The sequence below is a fragment of the Neolamprologus brichardi genome, chromosome 23 (genome assembly GCF_056152115.1).
Source record: "Neolamprologus brichardi isolate AB-2024 chromosome 23, ASM5615211v1, whole genome shotgun sequence".
NCBI classification, from domain to species: Eukaryota; Metazoa; Chordata; class Actinopteri; order Cichliformes; family Cichlidae; genus Neolamprologus; species Neolamprologus brichardi.
Window position 1 is genome coordinate 36,391,311 of NC_142125.1, and position 22,209 is coordinate 36,413,519.

At 42.1% G+C, this 22,209-nt stretch overlaps 2 protein-coding genes across 2 annotated transcripts in view; both read left to right on the top strand.

Moving 5' to 3' along the window:
* Nucleotides 1-11,120, top strand: part of LOC102779849 (FERM and PDZ domain-containing protein 4-like) — a 62,668-nt gene extending 51,548 nt beyond the window's left edge. Inside the window, exons 12-16 of the mRNA XM_035909867.2 lie at nt 1,883-1,972; nt 2,081-2,263; nt 2,397-2,535; nt 3,774-4,742; nt 6,544-11,120. Of these exons, the coding sequence (XP_035765760.2) occupies nt 1,883-1,972; nt 2,081-2,263; nt 2,397-2,535; nt 3,774-4,742; nt 6,544-9,896 (4,734 nt within the window). The 3' untranslated portion in view covers nt 9,897-11,120. The remainder of the gene's footprint in view (nt 1-1,882; nt 1,973-2,080; nt 2,264-2,396; nt 2,536-3,773; nt 4,743-6,543) is intronic.
* Nucleotides 11,121-13,171: 2,051 nt separating this feature from the next.
* Nucleotides 13,172-16,180, top strand: LOC102779564 (uncharacterized). The gene is made up of 6 exons (XM_006795679.2): nt 13,172-13,557; nt 13,778-13,888; nt 14,059-14,189; nt 14,296-14,457; nt 14,604-14,830; nt 15,434-16,180. Exons 1-6 carry the CDS (start codon nt 13,491-13,493, stop codon nt 15,534-15,536), a joined length of 801 nt encoding a protein of 266 aa, XP_006795742.2. The 5' UTR covers nt 13,172-13,490; the 3' UTR covers nt 15,537-16,180.
* The last annotated feature ends 6,029 nt before the right edge of the window (nt 16,181-22,209 follow it).

Sequence of the window (22,209 nt, forward strand, 5' to 3'; positions counted from 1 at the left end):
ACTGAAATAGGCCATGCTGTAGCTCATTTCTATAAATAACAAAAGCTACATTTATTCATTTAAAAACACATGGATGAACCACAGCATTGCACTGATGGAAATTTTCAATTATTGCGATGAACATATATCCCTAATGCTCACAGCTGATCTCACATGCATAGTCGAGTCTCCACAAATGCTCACTGGAGCACCAAACATGTATTCATTCCGACTGAATATTATGTATGCGCAAGTTTCTCCTCGAGGATACACATATTTCATACCATTTTACGACCCCACAAAACAAGTCTCAAATTGCAGCCGAGCTCTTGATCATTCGTTTCTGTTATTTGCTATGAAATATGATGCATATTTAGAGTCAGATTCTCAGTTTTCTAAACTAATAAATGAAACCATTTGCATCTGACAGACAAATCAAAGCAAGACCTGAACCTTTGACTCCTATAGGAAGGGGATTTAATGGCTGTCTTGTGCTATGGGATCATTTTGTGCTAACGTTTTAGGCCCAACTGTCATTATCTAAACACAAAGTGAGGCAATACCTAGAAGAATAGTGTGTCATCTGTCTAGCCTTGGATCTGTCGTTTAATCCAGGAATGTCAAACTCATTTTACATGATGGGCTGTATGGAGCCCAATGTGATCTTAAGTGGGTGACACCACTGAAACTCCCATTTTCCAGAAGTTTAACTAAAAAAGTTCAATTTTAACAGCATGTCTCAGTTTTTCTACATGATAAAGAAATGCTGTAGTAAATGAAAGCACTCTGACAGCTTTGGGCTTAAAGTGCAAGAACTAAATGTGTAAAATTGTAGAAAAGGTCCTGGTACTTTGTTGTAATATGAATGGTGATGTGGGCCACCTTTATCAGCAGGAAATGCTTTAAAACTTCAGTTAAGCAAATACAAAAAAATTTCCTAAAGCTATGCAGTGGCCTGGATTGGAGTCTTTGCTGGGCTGATTTTAGCCCCTGGGTCATATGTTTACCACCCTTGATCTAATCCATCAAGAACCATCAGTAAGGTGCAAAGGCTATGTCCACCATGATTTTCTTTTTCAAATGACCCCCATTTTCCACTCCAGAACACATCATAAGCTCATGTACAACTTCCCAAGCATGTTGAAACATGGGCTGGGTCTCAAAAAGCACCAAGCCGGGCACAGTGCCTGTGCTTCTTTGATTTGCTACACGTCTGTACATCATAATATACAAAGAGCCGCTCTAAAGCAGAAGTGGGCAAAGAACCTGAATGCTGGCGACATCAATTATCAGCAGGCAAACTGATATTACTCCAGTTTAATTGTCCAGTTTAATCAAAGTAATGCAGCTTTATGTTGTAGGTGATGAATGTATATCAGTTGAAACACACCTAAGCTTCAGCCCATGTGCAAATACACATATTCCAAGCAAGGCCAAGCGGCTCGATTGGCACTAGCTAATCAAATGTATTCACAGAGATCAGACGTTCACATTAGCATTTTCTATGTGAGGCTGACTGCACAGTAAAATATTGCTGGACTACACTTTAGAATTAAGAGTGAAGGGATAAAACTTCAGGTCATGAATGAATGAACGTTGGAGTAAAATGAAAGCAGCTGTAATTTTTGGCATCTCGAGTTTAAATCACACTCACCCTCAGCTGCAGGAGAGGCACAACTCCAAAAAAGCAGGGTGTAAAGAGTGGCACTGCTGTGGAGCAGCTCTTTGGAACCTTATCAGATATAAATGACATGATGGGATATAATGGAAAATCAGCGGGCCAGATCAAAATAGTTTTGAGAGTGCTTTACATCCTGACATTAGAAGACAAATTGCATTTGCTTGTGGTGAAAGCTATTTCCTTTTCAGATTCTTACTAATGTCCTTGCTCCTCTCTGCACAGTTGACCGCTTTGCAGGCCAAGGTGCATTACCTGAGGTACCTCAGTGAACTCAGACTCTTTGGAGGGAGGGAGTTCAAATCAATACTGTTGGTAAGCCCATTTGATCCAGGAAGCCATGTGAAACGTTTGAGAGTAAATGTGAGTTCTTCTTGAGCTTTTCGCTGATTTTAATTTGTTTGTTTGTTTTGAAATCCGCAGCAAGGTGAAAAACAGACAGAGGTGACGCTGTTAGTGGGCCCACGTTACGGCATCAGCCACGTCATCAATGCCCGCACAAACCTGGTGGCCCTATTGGCTGACTTCAGCCATGTGAATCGCATTGAGATCCTCACTGAGGATGAGACCAATGTCCGACTGGAGCTGCATGTTCTGGACGTCAGGGTGAGAGCAGAGCATAGTTGTCTTTGAAAACAAGTCCGTCCCCCCCCCAAAAAAATGCCTTGCATTAATTTTAGCATCTGTTGTTTTCCTTAACTATTTTTTTCTGCACATCCTCCCTTTTTTGTTTTCACAGCCCATCACACTGATCATGGAGTCAAGTGATGCAATGAACCTGGCTTGTCTAACAGCAGGATACTATCGCCTCCTAGTGGACTCGAGAAGATCTATTTTCAGCATGGCCCACTGCAATAGCACAGGAGTGGATGACCTTAGTAAGTATGATCCATGTCTGTGTGTAGGGCAGGGCAATATGGCCAAAAATATTTATCATGATATATATTTGAAAATTTGCAATAACGTTATAACTGATGATATAATTGACACTAGACACAATACTTTGCAACTCCGCAACTTTATTAGTGCAAAACAAAAAAACAACAGCAAAAAAACAAGCAGCTGTTTTTTTATGTGCATTAAAGCTACATAAAAATTTAACAGTGAAAATGCAAATTCCTTGCTGGCAGTTTAACCAAAATGCATTTCCAGTGGAAATGGGCCGACATATCCTCAGCATAACCATGTATAATATCCACAAAACTTAAAAAGAGGTTATACACACACGATACGGTAATATTATGTTGAAGCACAGTACATATCACTCCGCAAGGTTCCCGACTACGATAGCCGTAATGCTCCGACAATCCATCAAGCGGTGCGGCTTTGTAGCTTAGCAAAGTCGTACTAAAACATTTTTTTACAGATTTTTGAGCGCCGTGTACCACAAATCGGTTCAAGGTCAGTAAGCACAACCAGAATTCATACATAAGAATTATAAGGGGCACTGTCGATTTTTTCAGAAAATCAAAGGATTTTAAGAACAACTTATTTTCCGAAAAATACGGTAATAACAATGGCCTGCTTGCATGCTCTACCAAAAATTGTGCTTTGGTGTGTATCTGACGGACGAAAGCCAAACCAGTTCCACACCACTGAAGTTGCATCATTTTAACAAACCAATATGGTTCATCTGTTTCATTCAACGAACCGCTTCCGTCCTTCCCATTCTCCGTCGCCGCCATGCTTTTTCTGCCATGTACGTATGAAAACAAAAGCACTGCACATGCGCGTTTTACCCATATTCCATTGCGATATTTCATTTTCTTATCGCCTAACATTATATCGGTATTACCGTGAATATGATATGGTATGGTATGATATGGCCCAGCCCTGTCCTATGTATGTGACATAATATGGATTACAAGCCATCTGTTTAGGACAAATTGGTGGATATCTAAAGTTTCACTTGAGTAGTAGATGTTGATGCTTTGGAAAAGTACTCCACATGAAACTATGAAAACTTGTTGCGAGGTCACACATTTAAAAATTGACGTTTTACAGTGCTGCATAAACCCTGCTTTGAAATAGAGTGCTTAACTGAAACAGGTCTTTAAAGTTGAATCAAAATCAAATGCAAAACAGGTAAAGTGATAAAATCTTGTGTTCCTTGCAGGTCAGGAACGTGTCCTGGAGTGGCCTTACAGCACATCTTTTGGGGACAATGAGGAGCCTAGTCAAGTAGAGATCTACAGCAGAGACTCTGAGTACTCAGACAATGGGCAAAGGGAAAACAGCATTTCTCCTTACTTCCACGAACCACCAAACCCTGACAGAGACCTTGAGAACCGAAGGAGTCCGTTGCCCCCTCCTCTGCCTCCGGCTACCAGACACAAAACTCAAGACTCACCTCGGAGCGCCAAAGTGTCATTTATTTTTGAGGGGAACCCACCCCTCAATAAATTTAAGAACTTACGCTATGAAAGACTGTTAGAGAGCCCAGAGGTACCCAACTACGGACCGCCCTACTTGCACAACAACACATACTTTCAGCAACAGGACAGAGAGCCATTTCAGCACGTCTATAGTAACATCATAAGCGAGGAAAGTAGTGATGAGCTAAGGGAACTAGTTTATCGTGGCAATACAAGCGATCCAGACGAGGATTCTTGTGAAGAAGATTCCACTGGGGGGACGCCAGTGGGTGATGAGACACATGATGGTATCCAAGGGGAGGGCCTACCCACAGCAGCCGGCAAAGCTACCTTTCTCACCCTTTCCGGTTCTACGGACGACATTATCGACCTGACGTCGCTGCCTCCTCCCGAGGGCGATGATGGTGTTGACGATGATGAAGACGACACCCTGCTGCAGACGCTCAACCTTGCGATCGCAGCACCACCACCAGGCTTTCGCGACGGTTTGGATGAGGACGTTGCACCCGAGGGAAGGCCTCTAAGCACACGTGAAAATGATGATATTCCGGTTTCACTAATCGATGCCATTCCAACGCATGGGGAAGGGAGCAGGGGAGGGGAGAGAGGACTGGAAAATGCGGTTATGAATACACTGCAAGCGCTGCAAGCTCTCTCGGTCTCTGAACAGAAGCCTCCACCGCCGCCACCACCCAGTGGTAACAATCCAGGTCTGTTGAATACTAATGCAGCACAGTAATGTTTATGACTTTATTTAGCACTGATTTAACAGCACTTTTACTTAGACTGAGCCAGTGGTTACCAACTTTTCATCGTCTTAAATTCTCCCTCCCTAGCTCTGTCAAATGGACTTTAAACTCATTTCCTCATTTCCTTTCAGCTTACAATTTAGTCTTAACAATTACATATTTAGCAGTTATGGTCTATAAACTGCCTCAATCATTATCCATAACTACTAGCTTGGTCAACATTGAGTAGCAACTAGTGGAGTAATTCAAACATTAATCCACTAGTTTTAGTTACAGTTCCACCCTAACCTTCAACATCCATTTAAGCTGTTAATTATGTTTACTGATACTTTCAAAAGTGTAACTATTACTTGTTGCTAAAAGTTTCATATGTTCATCTTCCGTTTTAGCTCACTTTCAACTGCTGGCTACACATTTAGCTAATTTAGGTTTTGCGGACAAGTAACCACGTGACATTAACTTGCCCACCATTTTGGATGTATGACAACCATGATGACACTGTGGGATCAAGCATGTAAGACCCCAGTCGCAAAGGTCTAAAGACTGGTCCAACCCTCTGAAAACCACCGATTATGAGGAAAAAATTTATATTCTCAACTGGTCACAAGGAGCTGCTGGAAGTTAATGGCAGTCTCTGAGAAAATTATTGCTAAAGTCCTAGTCACGCAAGCCTAAAGACTGATCAATGACCTCTTGGCATCCACCTGTCACTAAGGAAAAATGCATATTCCCTAACCAGTTGGCAAAAACAAATATCTAGTTATGTCTGTCTAGGTTCCCAGTCATCTAGGGCATAGTAGTCTTGAGAGCTTGAAAAAGAAGACAACTGGACAGTTTCATTAGTTCTTAAAAATGATGGAGTGTCAACCTTCAGCGACCCCAATATGTTGCCTCAGTGACCTCCATAGGCCACATGATGGATTGGGGCAAGGTCTTGCAGTGGTTTCACCCATAACCCCATGTGATGATACTCGTGCCCTTTTTCATACCTCAGCTCATGTGATGACCTATGATCTACAGTGCTCAGGACTACTTCCAAAGGGGACAACTCCCACTAGGGGTTAAATACCTGAGACTCTACACCATTTTATAGAACTCAGAAAGGTTCTTGGATGAGAGATGAAACATCTTGTAGAAGTACAGTTGCCTTCTTTTTCAAGCTCTCAAGACATTTAGCTAGGTGTTTCGACAGTTAGCCATACCTTTGCTTAAAAATTAAAAATCAATCATATTCCTATTTTCAGACATCTATGTCAATTTCTAGTATATTTAGCTTGCATTTTATTTTTTTAACCATACTTTTAGCTACTACATCGAACTACTTCAACCATTTTCCTTACTTTTTGACCACTATGTATCTATTTACATCATATATCAGTGCAAACTAGCTTGCTTTTTTTTCTTTCATATTTAGATTTACGACAATTAATTGCTAACTTTTAATGCTACCTACCAGTCAGGGCCTCTGTTTAAGGGTCTATGGAGCAGAGTTAGCTGTTAGCCATATCTGGTACATGTGTTGTGCATTGTGCCTGCTAAATAGAATTAACAATATGTTTAGCTTGGTTCTCTATCACTACTGTCTAAGATTTCATATTAACTGCTACTTCTGCACAAAATTGTTTTGGTGTAGATTCACAAGTTAATATGGGATTCACTATAAGCTATGAAAAAAAAACATGTTCAGAGCTCTAACAGTCAAAGCAGCAGTTAAATTGAGATTGAATGATCTACATTTAACTTTGTATCTCTTATCATCTAGGTGTTTATATATCTCATGGCTTTAGTCCAGAGTCATCCTCAGACTCTGGTAATGAGACCAACTCCTCAGAGATGACTGAGATCTCTGAACTAGCTGCTACTCACCGACTGAGCGAGAGCCACATGCGTCTTCTGGTGGCCACAAGGGAAGGATACCAACCTTTACTTGAAGAAAAAACTGAATTTCCTGTCTCCCCCAGTACCGGAGGAACAATACAAAAGAAACCTCGCAGTCCAACACGACACCTTCATCCTCCAGCAGTTCCTCCAAGACGGAGCCCTCAGTTAAGCACCACATCAGCACGGCCGGACAGCTCAGAAGTAAGGCCCCAGACTAATCTCTCAGCCACTCTTCAGCGCCCAAGCTCCACCACACCAGGAGGCAAGCACCATAAAAAATCAGCAGACTCCAGCGGAAAGTATAACACCTTCAGCACAAGGGAAGGATATCGAGGAGAGAGCATTGGGAGCCGCAGCCATCTTGACTTGGACCAGCGTACCTCATTCTGCGAACGAGAAGACAGCCAAAGAAGGCAGGATTCTTTTTTAGCAGAAAACTCTGTAGCCGAGAGCCATGGAGTCAACAGCCTCCCTCGTGATCATCATAGAAGTCCCCGCCCTTCCTCCGTTATCACTGACCGCTTCTCAGATGTTGTCAACTTGGGGGGCTGTGATGCAGATAATGGAGCTTCAGCTGCTGAGCAAGATGAACATCTAGTTGTAGCATCGTTGCTATCCCCAACCAAAAAATCTAGATCAGGGGGATCAGACCAGGGCTCAGACATACAGAGTGACCATCAGACCATTTCGAGACAACAGAGTGTAGCCCGGCTGTGTGAATACCATCTAGCAAAAAGGATTTCAAATCTGCAAGGAGAAGCACACAGTTCACTGCAGGGCTCTCTGTGCTCATCACTGGATGCTGGTGGCAGCACGAACAGTAGCGTTTGTGCTACCCCAAATGATTCACCCCTTGGCCCTGGTGCCATTGAATCAAAACACCACCATCTGCAAAGGCACCCGCTTTCTAGTTCCTCCTCCTCGTTACTCAGGGTGTTAAACTACGAAGATAACAAACCCGGAACCCCCTTTGCCAACCCTGCCCAGAGTACTCAGGGAAAAGACCTCCACCCTCATGCAGATCCTGCCCTCCTTCGGAAAATGCTGCCCAATATTCACCAACCTTCCCCTGGGTCAGAACCGGGCCGGCCATCCTCAGCCACACCATCTAAGCATAAAGACCCTTTAGGAAACAAGCGACTCCAGAATGATCAGCATGCTAAACAACAGGCCTGTCTGAAAGGGCTGAACCAGAAGGAAGGCAGCGAGGCCTACAGGCAATTGATTAACTATCTAACAGTCAGCCAGATGCATCAGGGAGGGAAGTTGCAGAGTGCGGGCATGGGAGGAGGAGTTAAAAAGGACACAAGGCGTTTCATTACTAGCAACCCCCAGCTTGTTGAAATGGTTAAAAATAGGGGGAACACCATCGCTCGCTGCCCGTGTATGCCTTCATCCATATCATCTCCATTCCTCAGCCCAAATTTAGTTAACCCTAATGCTGCTGCCATGCAGGCAGCAAACAAAAATGCACGGTCATACTATTCTGCAACACTTCCTACCAAACTCAAGAGAAGTCCTGATATGCATGCTCAGAGAAGGAATGAGACTTTAGATTTCAGGAAAGCTACTTCTGAGAGGAGGAGCTCCTTTTCTGGCCTAGAAAGTGAACTAGAGAGGAGTGGTCTGGACCCAGAGCACTTTCTGTCCCTCTATAAGAGAGAGGGATGTAACAGCCGCGACGGAGGACTTGCTACAGGCGGAAACCGTGAGGGGGGAGGTACCACTAGCCGTCATCCACCTCGATCAAGAAGCCAAGCTAGCAGCACAGAGGAATGGTTCAGATCAGACCTGAAGTCAAAGCATGCAGTTCGTCAGTCCCGCCCCAACGATTCTCTTTGTTTCTCTGCTGCCCCCGGTGGTCAAAGAGCAGACCTCAACACTATCTCACTAGGAAGGGGAGACCACCCTTCAGCTTTTGTCAGGCAGGCATCAGCTGGTCCAAGAGCTTGCATTACATCTCCAATACCCAATCCTCAGAATCCACCTCCCCCACCACCTCCCCCACCACCTCCTTCTTTTTCCCAGCCTGTTCAAGTCAACACTAGTTCCAGCAACTCAGGATGCACACAGGACCCCAATCATTCTGTCCAGTCCCGGCAGAGTCAGAACCACATTCAGGCTGTCACCCCGACGCTACCACACACAGATCCCTTCAGTAGCCTGCAACGGGGCCGGGAGCTTAAACGGAGCTCTAGCAATGTAACTGCAAGTTCTGGTAGTGTTGAAGCTCTATTTGAGAAGCCCACCCGAAGCCGGAGCCAGCAGCCCCTGTCACTGTCTCTGCCCCCGCAAGGTGACACCAAAGTCCAGCGGAGGCCAAATAGGAAGAGGCTCTCCAAGAGCTACTCTCAAGGCTCTGTGTCCTCCCACACCACGTGCTGGTCCACAGGCAGTAGGGTAGACAGTAGAAGGGCATCTGTGGCTTTTCCATTGCAGAAAGATGCAAAACAAATGAAGGGCTCTCAAAAACTGGACACAAGTCCCTGGAGATGTAATGGGCCCTTCAGCTACTGTTTCTTTAAACGTAAGAGTGAGGGCGAAGAGGATGAGATCGAATGGGAGAGGCCCAGACGAAGTCGCAGTGGACCTGATTTCAAGGATGACGGTGCTGCTTCAGCCATATTCCCCTGCGGTTCCGCACTGGACGCTGCTGGCGAGCAGCTGTATGGCGAGGTCCTTAATAACATGAGCTTCAGTGACCGACTGGCACGAATCAACGCCCTCAAAGACCACATGTACGGTTTCCCTTCCGGCTTCACTGATGCCCGCCGTGATGCCAGCGAGCTCATCGCATTAGTGAGATCCAGCATAGGTCGCTGTGAGCGCGGCATCCAGATGCCTAACCAGGATGTATCACAGTATAAACAGCTCCTCTCCGTTGAGTCAAAAGAATTAGGCCGGGCGTGCCGGAGGATGGCACAGGCCCACAGCAGTCCAGAGGAAATGCTGCTAGCCGTGACTTGTAGCTTTCAGGTGCTTTGTTGTCTCTGCGAAGCTTGCATGTGTCTGGTTAGGGGACTCGGAGCCTCAGCCTCACACCAACAGAGAGAAGTCGTGGCAAAGGTTGACGAGGTTGTTATGAACTATATCTGTTTGCTCAAAGCAGCTGAGGCTGCCACTGTTGGAGCGCCAGGGGAGCACAGCATGAAAGCCCTGGTCCGCCACTCTAGTACCATGTCAGCCATTGCTAACGCACTCACCCGCTCCCTTAAAACGCTGCTTAGCAAGTAGAGGCTACTCCTTATAATTTATAGCGTGGCCTCTGCTGTCAGCGGGAGTATGTCTTTAAGCGTCTTGTCGTCTTTGAGTCAGCTGTAAGAGTCATGTATTTTTCATAAAGGTTTAGAGCTGTCTCCATATCAAAGTTTAAAAAGCAAAAGGCAGGAGTTAGACTAAACATTAAAGTTACATAACATTTACAATGAATAGATGTATAAGATGCTTAAAGAGTCCTCTGACTGCACTTGCTTTTTTTCTGATGACAATATTGTAATGCATATTTACAAAGCCATACTGTCACAGACCTTTGTAATATGATATGTACCTAATAGAAATTATACCCTTTTAAGTGTGCATTATGTAAGTTATTTAGAAAATGTGTATATAATGTACATAATTAATTATCAAATTTACTGTAGCAGTTTCAAGAAGCCATCGAGTATTCAGTTTAACCCTCTCAGGCTCAGATTAAACTTTTTGTCGCTAATGCACAACCAAGTCTGAGTAAAAAAACTCATAAAATGTGTATGTGGGGTAATCAGGTTGTTAGTTTTTAACTGTTGCAAATCAGCAACGCCTGCCTGGAGAGGGTTAATTTGCTTTGATACTGTGCAGGGCTAGGGGTGACAGTTCACGAGTGGCAGTTTTACAATAACTGTATTTATTTTAAAAGAAAATGTACCTCTAGACATGTAATTTAAAAAACAAGTTTCATTGTCAGTCCAGTGAGGAAGTGATATAGTTATATTTAAATGCTCTAAAATGACTGTGTAACAGTGAGCTGATTTTAACTGATTACATTACGATGCTTGTTTTTCTTTCTTTGGTTTTTGTTTATTTTACAAGATGACTGGAAAATTCAGTAAAAGTGTTTAACATACAGGTTACACTAAACATTGCACTTCATTCACACAACCGCTTTGTATTCTACCACTTAGATTACTTTGTTATATATATATTTAAAAAAAGAAATATATAATTTCCCCCAACATCAAATGTCATCAAATAAACATTGCTAAGTTATATATAAAGTTTAAAGGCATATTTCAGATTGAGCATTGTGGATTATATCCGATTACTTTTTTAGTTTGTTTTTTTATTACCATCGCTTTTGGAATGAGTTTTGTGCGTGAATGATTTACTAAACCACGCTGTGTATCAAGATGTGGTTATGTCTCTCAACAAAGAAGAAATCACTGCTTTTTTTCAGCAACCCACCAACCTATTAAAAGATATTTTTCAGAAAAACTTGTCTTATTCCATGCATCTTTGGTTTGAATGAGTTACTACACCATGCAATCATGCTGTGATTTGTTTTGTAAAGTTTGCCATCCTAAAATCAACAGCCATTTATTTTAATGTCTGTTTCATAAAAGGTACTGTCTGTCAGTTTACAGGTGATTTATTGGGGGATATATTAAAATACCCCCCTTTTTAAACTGACATCAAAATGTGGATCTATTTAAACTAATGTCTAGTGTAAAACTACTCGTGTTCCTGATATTTCTGTCACACAGTGGAAATTTTAAGTTGTCTTTTCACAGTAATATTTCAGTCTTTATATCAGTTGAAGAGCTATGGATTTGGTGTTAAAGCGCATTGCTATTTAATACAGGTAATTTGACATACATGCATCAATAGGGTGAATGGATGCAGATGGTTTGCTGTGTTTACCCTTAAGGGGAGGAGCCAAAAGAAGAAGAAGAGGAGTGATATCTTGATGCATGCTCAATCATCCAGGTAAGTAAATCTCCAAAAGTTGATTCTGTTCCAGGGAGGAACGCTGGTTTGAGCAGGGAGTCAAGAAGGCCATTTACGTGAAAAGGGAAAGACCATCTCTGAATCGAGGAGGGGGCCTAAGGGTACATCTTTTGCCATCTTACAATGCTGTGATTGCAGCCATTCCCCAACTCTCTGTGAATGGTATTCATGGCCATTGATCAGTGGGCTTTGATCAGTGGTTGTTGATCAATGGTCATGAGAATTTGCATAATTATGATGAAGGAACTGACCTCCCAGCCCATTGTTCCTTCAGTGGTGCTAGTTTCAGTCATTATGCAAATGTACTGTTTATAAGATTGGGGAAACCTGAAGTCAGCTGAGACTGAAGAAGTCACTTGGATGAGTGACGAAACGTTTCTCCCACTGAAAACACTACATCCAGATGAACAGAATCAACTTTTGGAGAAGAGGAGAGATAGTTTCATCCTGCTGAGACAGACGGACCTTTCAGCTGAGAACCCAGGTTAATGTGCCTGCAGTATCCTTCTAGTCCACTTTGACTTTGGTCAAAAGCAGCCTAGTAACATTAAAATGAAAAGATATCCAAGTATAGTTTAGCTAGTTTTAAAACTACAAATCTGGCGATTTGTAACTGTAACTGTAAGGTAATAAATTAAGTATCTAACTACTTCTGACAATCATACACAATCCTAAATGAAGAGATCTCTGCTAACCAAGTGTCTCTATTAGAACCCCATAGCAGCAGCTGGTGTTATCGGTACTGACCCATAAATGGAAATTAAAAAGTAAAGAAGAGACAGGAGAAACACTCTTCAAACATATGGTGAGCGTTGACCCCAATTGTTGCATAATTTGTCCACCAGAGGTCACTCTGCAACTTCATAGTTGGTAATACAAGTTTGTAATACTACAAAAACAACAACCAGGCGATCAGTATGTAAATAACTACAGTTAAAGAACAGTCGGGAAATCTACTTGTGTTTTGTGTATTGGAAAGAAAAAGAAAATCAGCCAATATATGGGAGTATTCAATTTTTAAATCACCAAATATCGGCATTGATGTTAGCCTTAAAAACCCTATTTTGTTTGGACTATAGTCTCTGTAACCCTATGTCTGTGTGTAAGAGAAGAAATGTGACATTTAAAAATACCAATAATAATAACAACCAAATGGAAGTTCGGGGTCGCCATGCAAAACTATCCCGATATCAAATGTTCAAATCTGCAAGCTTCTTACAGGCCTACAAGTAAGCATTGCCTCACATATACTATATGTACTGCACTTCCTGTCTCCGTCCATGGCAGAGATGTATCATGCACGCGGGTCTCGAGCCATGCAGTTTACTACCTAAAGGGCTCTGGGTTCAGCCACAGCTGGCTGTTCGTTCACGTGATGTTTTCCCCAAGAACCAAAGAGAAGTAGAGAAGAGTACGTGCATGACGGGGGAGTATGTTTTATTTGCATACTGGGCGCCTGTTCTGAGCATGTCGTGACGTCTAACCAATCAGGTCAGCGAATCCCACAAACCACGCCCGCGCGGTAACTCGTGTCGCGCGCTTCACAATCAGCATTGTACTAGTGTGCAAGTGAAAGAACCAAAAGTTACAAGCGTCTTTTTGGCACCGTTTCAGCAGGTTTACCTGACAGGAGGACTTTTTGTGTAGCAAGTTAAACTCAGGCAGAGCTCAAAGAACTGCGAGGACGTCTTCGGAACAAGCTCGTGGCTGCCGAGTTTAAACTGCTACCAGCGTGGAGAAGTTATTGTTCGCCACTCCGTGGGGTTTAAATTTCGGCTAACAGAAGCGCCCCAGGCCGAAGCAGGTTGTAAGCCCCGAGTGTTATAAACCTTAAGTTAAGTCGCAATGGCAGCTGTGTGCCAGCCACGACGGGCCTTGGTGGAAATACCTGCTCCACAGCCCAAAATTGCCGGTGAGTTTTTAGCTTTTCATTTAACATGTGTAACTTGTTGTTTGGAGAGAGGCGCCAACCTGCTCGAGCTATCGAGGCGCTCGCGCCCACTACGTGTCGATAACAGCGCCAAATTTGAAAAAAACAATGTATTTCTGGTAGTTTCGTATCATGTTGTGAGTGTAAAATTATGTTAAATATTTTAACCATGCAACTTTTAAAAATATTAAATTCTTTACAGCTCGAATGAGGAGGTCCTACTTGGAAATATTAAGTTCACGTATGGTCCCGACCCCGTCCCCACTTCCAAGAGGAAGAAACACAGCCGCAAACACAAAGCGTACGCAGTCATGTAAGTTACGCTGTTAACCTTAAATTAATTGTAGCTATACTTGCTGAGCTGATATGCGGTTGATTTTGTGATCTGACCTTATAGGAAGCTACATGGCAAAAAACAAAACGCGCTTGATAATGAAAAGGGAGTTAAGGGCTAACTTGGCTTGGTGTTCCCTGGTTTTGCAGTGGACTTGGCAGTTGGTGGGGCGTGGAGAGGAAGGCTAGAGGAGCAGTGTGAGAAGATGGATGAGCACCACACACCGCTCTCCAAACAGCAGCTTGTGCAGCTCATTAGATCCCTCATCTTGGTCGAACAGGTATTCATCAGTGGACAATTGAACTTATAGTAAAGCTAATGCGGCAGTGTTTTTGAAGAAACGCTGCGATTGACATAACTTAACAAGGCGTTATGTTGTACCCTAGAGCCAAGAGCCCAGGGTCATGGCATCAGACCTGAAGTATCTACAGGAAGACCTGCAGCTAAAGAAGGCCAATGTTTACAGGTCCATACCTTACTCACGGTTTGGATCCAACAGGGACGCTCACTGCTACAGAAAGGCATACCCTCACCTGGTGGCATTCAAAGTGAGTCTTTGTCGTGCACAGTTGTGTTTTTTAGGCTTTTAAAAGTAGGTTCTTTAAGGCTGCTGTTTGTGTCCAGTGGAGATCTCCTTTTGCTATTCTTAAGTACATTTATGTCACATTAAACACCTCCTCGTCTTCCACCTCAGGTTTCGTGTCAGGAGTGGGGCCAAGTTCTGCTGAGGAACAAAGATTGGGACGCCGTGTTGGAGCACTCACTGATGGCGTGGCGTTACACCAGTGAGCTGCCGCAGTGGGACACTGCGAGCCACAACGCCCTTCGAGAGCAGTGTTACAGCATCCTTGCGGCTCACAGCCTCACCGCTCTCCAGCACTATTCCCCCGAACCCAACAGAGGACGCGAGCTGCTCAGAAGGTAACACTCATTTTGCTCTGATGCGGGATGCCACGGCACCCACCCGCCTCCTTCCTTGTAGTGAGGTTTAGGCAGCGCTACACCAGAGGATTGCACTATAAACACCTCAGTTTGGTTAGTACATAATACTTGTACATGCATGTGGGTGGTGTTTATATACACCAACGGCTTTCCGCAACCTCTCTGCTGATGGGCTGGCAACAAACTATTGACTTAAATATCAAGTTTAAGCAAAGCATCATGGACATCCTACTGAAGTCTGCCACCTGTTGAGTGCAAGTTTACACACCTTTCAACACCAATTCACAGATCAGGAATGTGTTTGCCTCTCCACTTTCTTCCATACGCCTGTCAGTCATTTTAGCTGCTAAAGTGAGTTGAGCTTCACTTTGTGTTCTGAGGTTGTTGCTAACATTTGCTAATGTTCTGTTGGCACTGTGTAGACTCTAAATAAACTTGGCAGCCAAGAAGCTTTTATTTATAGATTTAAGATTATTTTTAGAGCAAAAAATAATATATAACAGGGAGTTATAAGTGCAAGTGTGACTAGATGTTTTTCGATCAACCCTAACTAACAGATGGCTCTAATCTTTTTGTCTCTAGACTGAAGATGGCTCAGCTGTATAGCCAGTCAATTGTTCCCTGCATACAGGAGTTGCAGAGGATAATAGAATGTCTCGATGACTCGTCCATGGATACAAAATGAAAGGAGAAACCGGCAAAAGAGTGCGAACTGTGGATGACCAAAAAAAAAAGTGCTTTATGTGTGGTGATGGGCCAGAAACATTGAACACATTAGTGTTTGTGTAAAACCACTACAATATTCTTCCAAAGGACACGGTGGCAAGTGCAAAATGAATAATGCAGGTTTCAAAGGGTAATAAATAACACTTCCTAAATGGCTGAAAATGGCATTTTAACAGCATGTGCAAAGTGTTATTTTAAGAGTTGTTGCACTGCACAATGGCAGAGTATTAATTAATGTAACATTTTGTTCATACATTACCAGCCTATATGAAAATGGAGAAGGAGCATTTACATTCTGAAAAGCATTCACTTGGTGCTTACTGTTAAAATGTTTGTATACTTTTAGACGTCATATAGTTTCATCTGTGTCGACGGCTGAAATATAAAAAGTATGAAATTTCCCCCGCTTGTTGTTTTTGCAGGGTTGTGTATATATGTTCTTGTTACTGTTTACTTGAAGCTGTGGCCTTTGTCTTAGACTATAGTAATCTGTCTTGTGTGTACAGATACTCATCTGTCAATGATTGCACTGTTGTTTGTCCTGAAAACTTGAACAATTTTGATAAGACTCCTAATTTAATTAAAGACGTTCTTTAAACTGCACTCATGTGTCTTTGTTTTGTGCGAGTGCTTTGCATGCATGCCAAGCACTGTGAACCTAGACGATCTGAGGACAGTGCTGTTTTCATGTAGTAACTCTGAAGTTTCTAAGTGTGGTGTGTTTTTTTTTTTTTTTGTTTTGTTTTGTTTTGTTTTGTTTTTTTTGTTTTACTTTTAGGAAAACTGTCAATAGACTAATGGTATTTCCATCCTCTCTGTTTCTATGCCCACAGTTTTATCTGAAATAGATCATAGGCTGTGGCTTGTAGGCTCCGAGAGTTGATTTGTATTGTTCAGTTTGTAAAGTTACTTGATTGGAAACAGTTTCTCAAAGATGGGGCATTACAGTAGATTATAGGATTAATTGACCAATAAGTTGATCGTAAGTCTATCTTGGCAGTGTTGTCGTGCTCTTTGAGTTCCCATTTTGTACCACTAGGTGGAGCCCATGTAGCACGATTCTCCACAGGTGTTTGTGTTTCCAGAGTCAGGCTTGTGACTTCAGAGGAGAGGCAATATTAATGCCACTGGAGAAACAGCTGTTGCCATGGCACTCTGTAAAGTGAATATTAAATAATTTTAAATGCTATTTAGGGTTTGAGATAATGAATGGGCGGATGATAGGGTGAGAGGCTGCTGGATGACAAGCAGACTTCCTGCTACAGCAACGTTATTTCTGTTTGGAGAGTTGGATCTCCTGTTATATCTTCAGCTTTTGTAAGAGGATATCACAAAATCCAAGATTAATACAATTATTTGTCTCCATGGTGTTGCAGAGTGGAACCTATTAATATTACTGCCTATGGCAACTCATGCAAATGTGGCTAACCCACTCATGTAACTTTGGTGTTAATTTATTATCCGTAGGCTGGAAGTGAAACGGCTAGGCTTGCGATAGTCCTGGTTCTGTTAACATAGCCCACATACAGACCTCCAACCTACAGAACAAATAATACCAAAGAAGAGAACAATGCCATCCCAACAATTTAGCTTCCAGAGACTGCACTGGTAGAAAAAAGAAAAACTTAGCAGCAATACAGAAATTTCATGTTGTGATTGTTTGTTCAATCTGTAAGCATTGACCTTTTTCACAAATACCCTAAAGGCATGATGGGGTTCTCACCTTTCACTAGCACTACAAGCAAATGGTTCTCAAAGGATCACTGTAGAAGCCACCATGAAATCCTTAGCGAGATCAGAAACTTGGAATCAAATGCACAATGTTGAATGTGTGTAATATTCTGTGATCTTGTAGAGGAAATATTGTTTAAAGAAGTCCACACCGATGCAGTGCACACACACACAAAAACAACTATCAGTGCATTACAGCTCCCCTGTGCCTTGGATGTGTTTTTGAGGTTGTCTTCACTACAGTGCCAGCATCACAGAGGTTTGAGCTACAAAGAAAGACCTCCCTGTTTGCTTGCCTCTCTGCATAGCAGTAAATTCTGTATTTTATCTCCACACTATAAACACCCCAAACAGTGCCCGCTTATATCCCCAATAGATTCTGTCACTCGAGGTTAGTCCGAGAGGGAATGAAAGAATATTTCACATTTTCAATCATTGCCTTCGAATTAGGGCGGAGCTGCATTACTCTACGGAGCTAAGATTTTTATGTTATAATTTATTGAACTGTTTCCAGTGTGTCTCTTATATCAAATTGGAAATGCAGAGTATTTGTTTTCCACAGCAAAGGAAATATCCACCCTGAAACACTATCTGTACCTAATCTTCATGGTTCTGGTGTCTTATCTTACAAAAGATAATAAAGCTAAAACAAAACAGTGAAATATTGAAATATCTGTCTTAAAAGAAGCACAAATTGGTGTATAAATTTATTTCTACACATGCATGGGTGTCTTTTAAACAGGAAGTTTTCCTTTAAAAAAAACCCATCTTCATCCATAATGATGTCAAGAACTTGACAAAGAAAAGTCTTTTATCCCTAACTGTACATAAATGTTTCCATGTGGGTTAAAGGTGTAAAACACACAGAAAAGCTAAGCTAACAAAAATATCCATGTATGTGTGTACAGGCCATCAGGTAACAGGAGTTAAGATGTGCAGTTATATTTTACAATAAAAAAACGTTTATGGAGGCTACAGTAGCAACACTAAAGTAGGAGTAGCACCGCTAACAAACAGCTAACAGTATTGTACAACAATGTACTGTAACTGTTTTAACAGTAAAAAGATGTAATGTTGTAATTTAACAGAGAAAATCCTTACAGTACCTGCTCAAACATAATAGAGCCATAATAAACAGTGTGTCTGCTTATGAAATGGAAGAAGCAGTTCCTCCAGTATTGCTGCTACTTTTGTTCTTTCCACCTGCACATTCAAACCAAAGCTGTGAGGCTCCAGGTCTCCGAGTGGCATAAACGTGTTATCCTGGATGGCAGGTACTAGCACAATTTGTTATTTAAATTGGAAGGCTTGTTGTTTATACTAGCACATACTTGTAGCCAATCTGGAAATAAGATACTCATATGCTATTTAAATTTTTAGATAGCAACATTTACCTGAACTGACCTTTAAATGCAGACCATTCATTAGCTTAAGGAATAACACCTTTTTGTTATATGTAGCGCCTGAATTGGAAAAACAAGAAGCAAATTTGTAAACCATAAAAAGAAATGCAGCATAAAATAAATACGCAGGATAAAGAAAACTGAATGTACTAAAAGAAAAAAAAGCTACAACACTTCATCCTAAAATAGCTCCTGCAATGCCCTGGACATCACAGATGGATTGTGCACCCAAGGAATGACTAATTCCCGCTGCTAGAATGTCAGGTTTGCATTGGTGGGTTTTATCTTCTTGCAGAGCTTCTTTTCATTCCTCTCTAGCCGTCTAATATGGGACTGATTTACACCTGGGATGCCAGGTGAGTGTAATTAACAGTAATTAACTAGCTGTGAGGATGGAAAACCAACACCCGTGAGTCCCAAGGAGTTACAGAAGGGGCTCAGAATGAGCGAACACAGTGACAGAGTGTTTGCACATGACTTCAATAGTCCTAACATAGCTAAATTCCTCTCATAGACATCTGCACTCGCATTCAAACATCTGTCACTTCAGCTTGGGCAAATAGAGCTGAAAGGGGGGGAGAAAGAGCACTTTGGATTTATCATTATAATTCCAGCTACATGGCTTCAAAGACCTGAGCAGGTACCAAGGACGGTGATAAGAAAAGCAAGGACAAAACCTGCTGCCTCAGTCCTAGAGATGCCCTTTATAGTCTTACACCGTTCAACTTTAATAATGCTGTGTAAGTGTACTCTCCTTCAAAACAATAAACATTGTCTTTTTTTTCCTCTTTGTGCTAGCAGAGCTATGAGCTAGTTTTTCCTGTTGCTAGTAATCTCTGAAAGGGATAAAAGTTAATAACTCAATGGGTAAAAAAGAAAAAAAGGAAGGAACACCATGTACAATTTTGAGAACCCTATGAGAGTCGAGCTTTTAGATATGTTTTCAGACCCTAAATAGCCTGTTAGGGCTATGGCTTGTTAACAATCATTATAAGGAAAGGCCAAGCTATGAAAATTTCAAAGCAAATGGTGCCGAATGTCACGAAAAGATTATCTTTCCCAGGTTTAAGCATGGGGTTGAATCAGTCGGGCTGTTGGCTTGAGTTGCAGCCTGTGGCAATGGTAGAGAGAAGGATAGATTCAGTTAAATACCAGCAAAATTCTGGAAGGATCACATTGTGATAATGATCCAAAACAGAGCCAGGAATCTTCCATGGGCTACCTTAAAACATGCAAGATCAAGGTTTTATCATGGCCGGCAGGAGCAGTCAATACTTTCTCTTAGTTTTTTTGAAACTATGAGTTGTTGCTTTAACTATTTAAAAAGTCATCTGACATTGTATAATACAGATCGCCGCTAATTACTGTTTGCAGGGGAATTTTAATGAAATTCTTGCTGAATGTTGATTTGGATTTGAAGCTAATCATTTCTGTCTGATAAGATTTAAAGCGCTGAGGCTGCAGCACTCACAGGTGCTGTGTGTTTGAAATAGAACAAAAACAAGCGAAACCGTTTTCTATAAATGGCGTGAACTCTGAATCCTGACACCTGAAACATTTATTTTTTCATCTTTGGTCTAAATTATCCGGTAAACCTTTCTCCCAGCAAATATTTTGACATGTCACAGCAGGAGAACGTGCAGGTAACAACAACAGGGTTTCATTCCATTGAAGTTAACCAGGAAGCTAATTGTGCTTTCCCAGCAATGTTAAGTCTTTTTTAAGACAATGCCTGCTGTGTTGCTCTGATTTCATATGACATATTGTTGTGTTGCATAACACATAATACTAAATGGGGTTCTGACATATATTAAAAATATCTGTAGTCTTTAACCTTGGCTCCTCCACAAGAGCCCCGTGGAGGGTCCTATGAAGTATCTTAGCTGTTTCTAGGACTGAGCTCTTCTGGACAGAGATCTTGGATGTTGTTCCTGGAATCTGCTGGAGCCACTCGCCCAGAGTACTCTAATTACCATTGTTGCCTCCAGCCTATACATCTTCTCTAGCTCCTCTCTCAACCCTTGGTATCTCTAAAGCTTCTCATGTTCCTACTTCCTAATGTATCTGGTTGGTTAGCCATCACCAGTTTGTCCGTCTGTATCTCGAAGTCCCACAGGATCTTAACTTCCAGGCCATACTCGGTACAGATGTTCCTGTACACTATGCCAGCTACTTGGTTATGGCGTTCCCTGCCTGCTAGCATCTTGCACCCTGTTGTTATGTCCGGACTGTCTCAGAGGGATCTTTGCACAGCCTGCACCTGAGATCTAGACCCCGTGTCTATCGAACCTGTGTTTGGACCTTGTTCCTTTGCTGCCACGTTTGGGGCCTTTGTTCTGGCTTTCAGTCCAGCTTTGCCAAGCCACTAGTAGGATTTTTCAACATCACCCACTTCTTTTATCTGCCAGTGGTACATGATGTCTGTGTGTGCACACAAAATAAAAAAAAATGAAATTCTGTATGAGAATTAGTGAGCTTGTTACAGTTGCCAGTAGGTTTTGCTACCTTTGGAGTCAAGCTTGTATTGATTTTCTTACCTTGTCAGTTTGTGTGTGTCTGCTTTGGTGGTAAGTAGCTTAGAATTAAACTACATACAAGTGCATCAAAAACTAACCTGATAATAAAAACATGCGCTTTCTGGTCTAAGAGAAACATCAAGTCTGACAGGTGAAGAATTTGCTTGCAGACTTAAGCAGTTTCATGCACTGCTGTGTGTGTGTGCGTGTATATGTGTGAGCATAGCAAAAACTGAGCACACCTACTGTAGGGGAACTACATCAAAGGTGGTTGTTGGTGGAGTTCTTCGACCTTACCCTCAGCTTTATCTCAGTTTTCATAAAAAGCATAATAATATGATCAATAATCGTTTGAGAAAACAACATCCTTGATTGTTGGCCTATTGCCATTGCTGTCAACAGCAACCTTTTTTGATGCTAGACAGAGCATTGCTGTCGCAAAGCTTTCTACTAGGTGTAACTTCTGTCTGAGAGTATAGCAACGGTTAAGGATACAGTCATGAAACTTTACGGGTAGCTGAGATCAGACTTAATGAGTCACTTCTTTACAACATACCGGATCAATTTCCCACTATAACACCCCTTCGGATTCCATTATCCCGCACCATGCTCAACCCTGGGGCATAAATGAGCACCACATAGTCAAACCACTTGACAAGGCACATTTACATATAGCATGTCCTTTAGCGTGTGTGCCGTCATGCCCTGGATTATGATATAAAGCTGAATTTATCATTACGAGATGTGTCTAAGTAGAGCCTACACACAAGTGGCTGACACTGTTGCCAGCATTCACACGATGTGCGCCTCTGTTGTTCATTAATTTTGTTGCCAAAACACTAGTTGTTGGTAGATTTTCTCTGTTTGAGTTAATTCTCTTCCAGTCAATTAGAAACATGGAGTCAGAAGAATCAGTCAGCTTGGTGTGAGCTGTGTTGATGCAATGTGTAGTTACAGCAGGTAAAAAAACGTATTGAACACG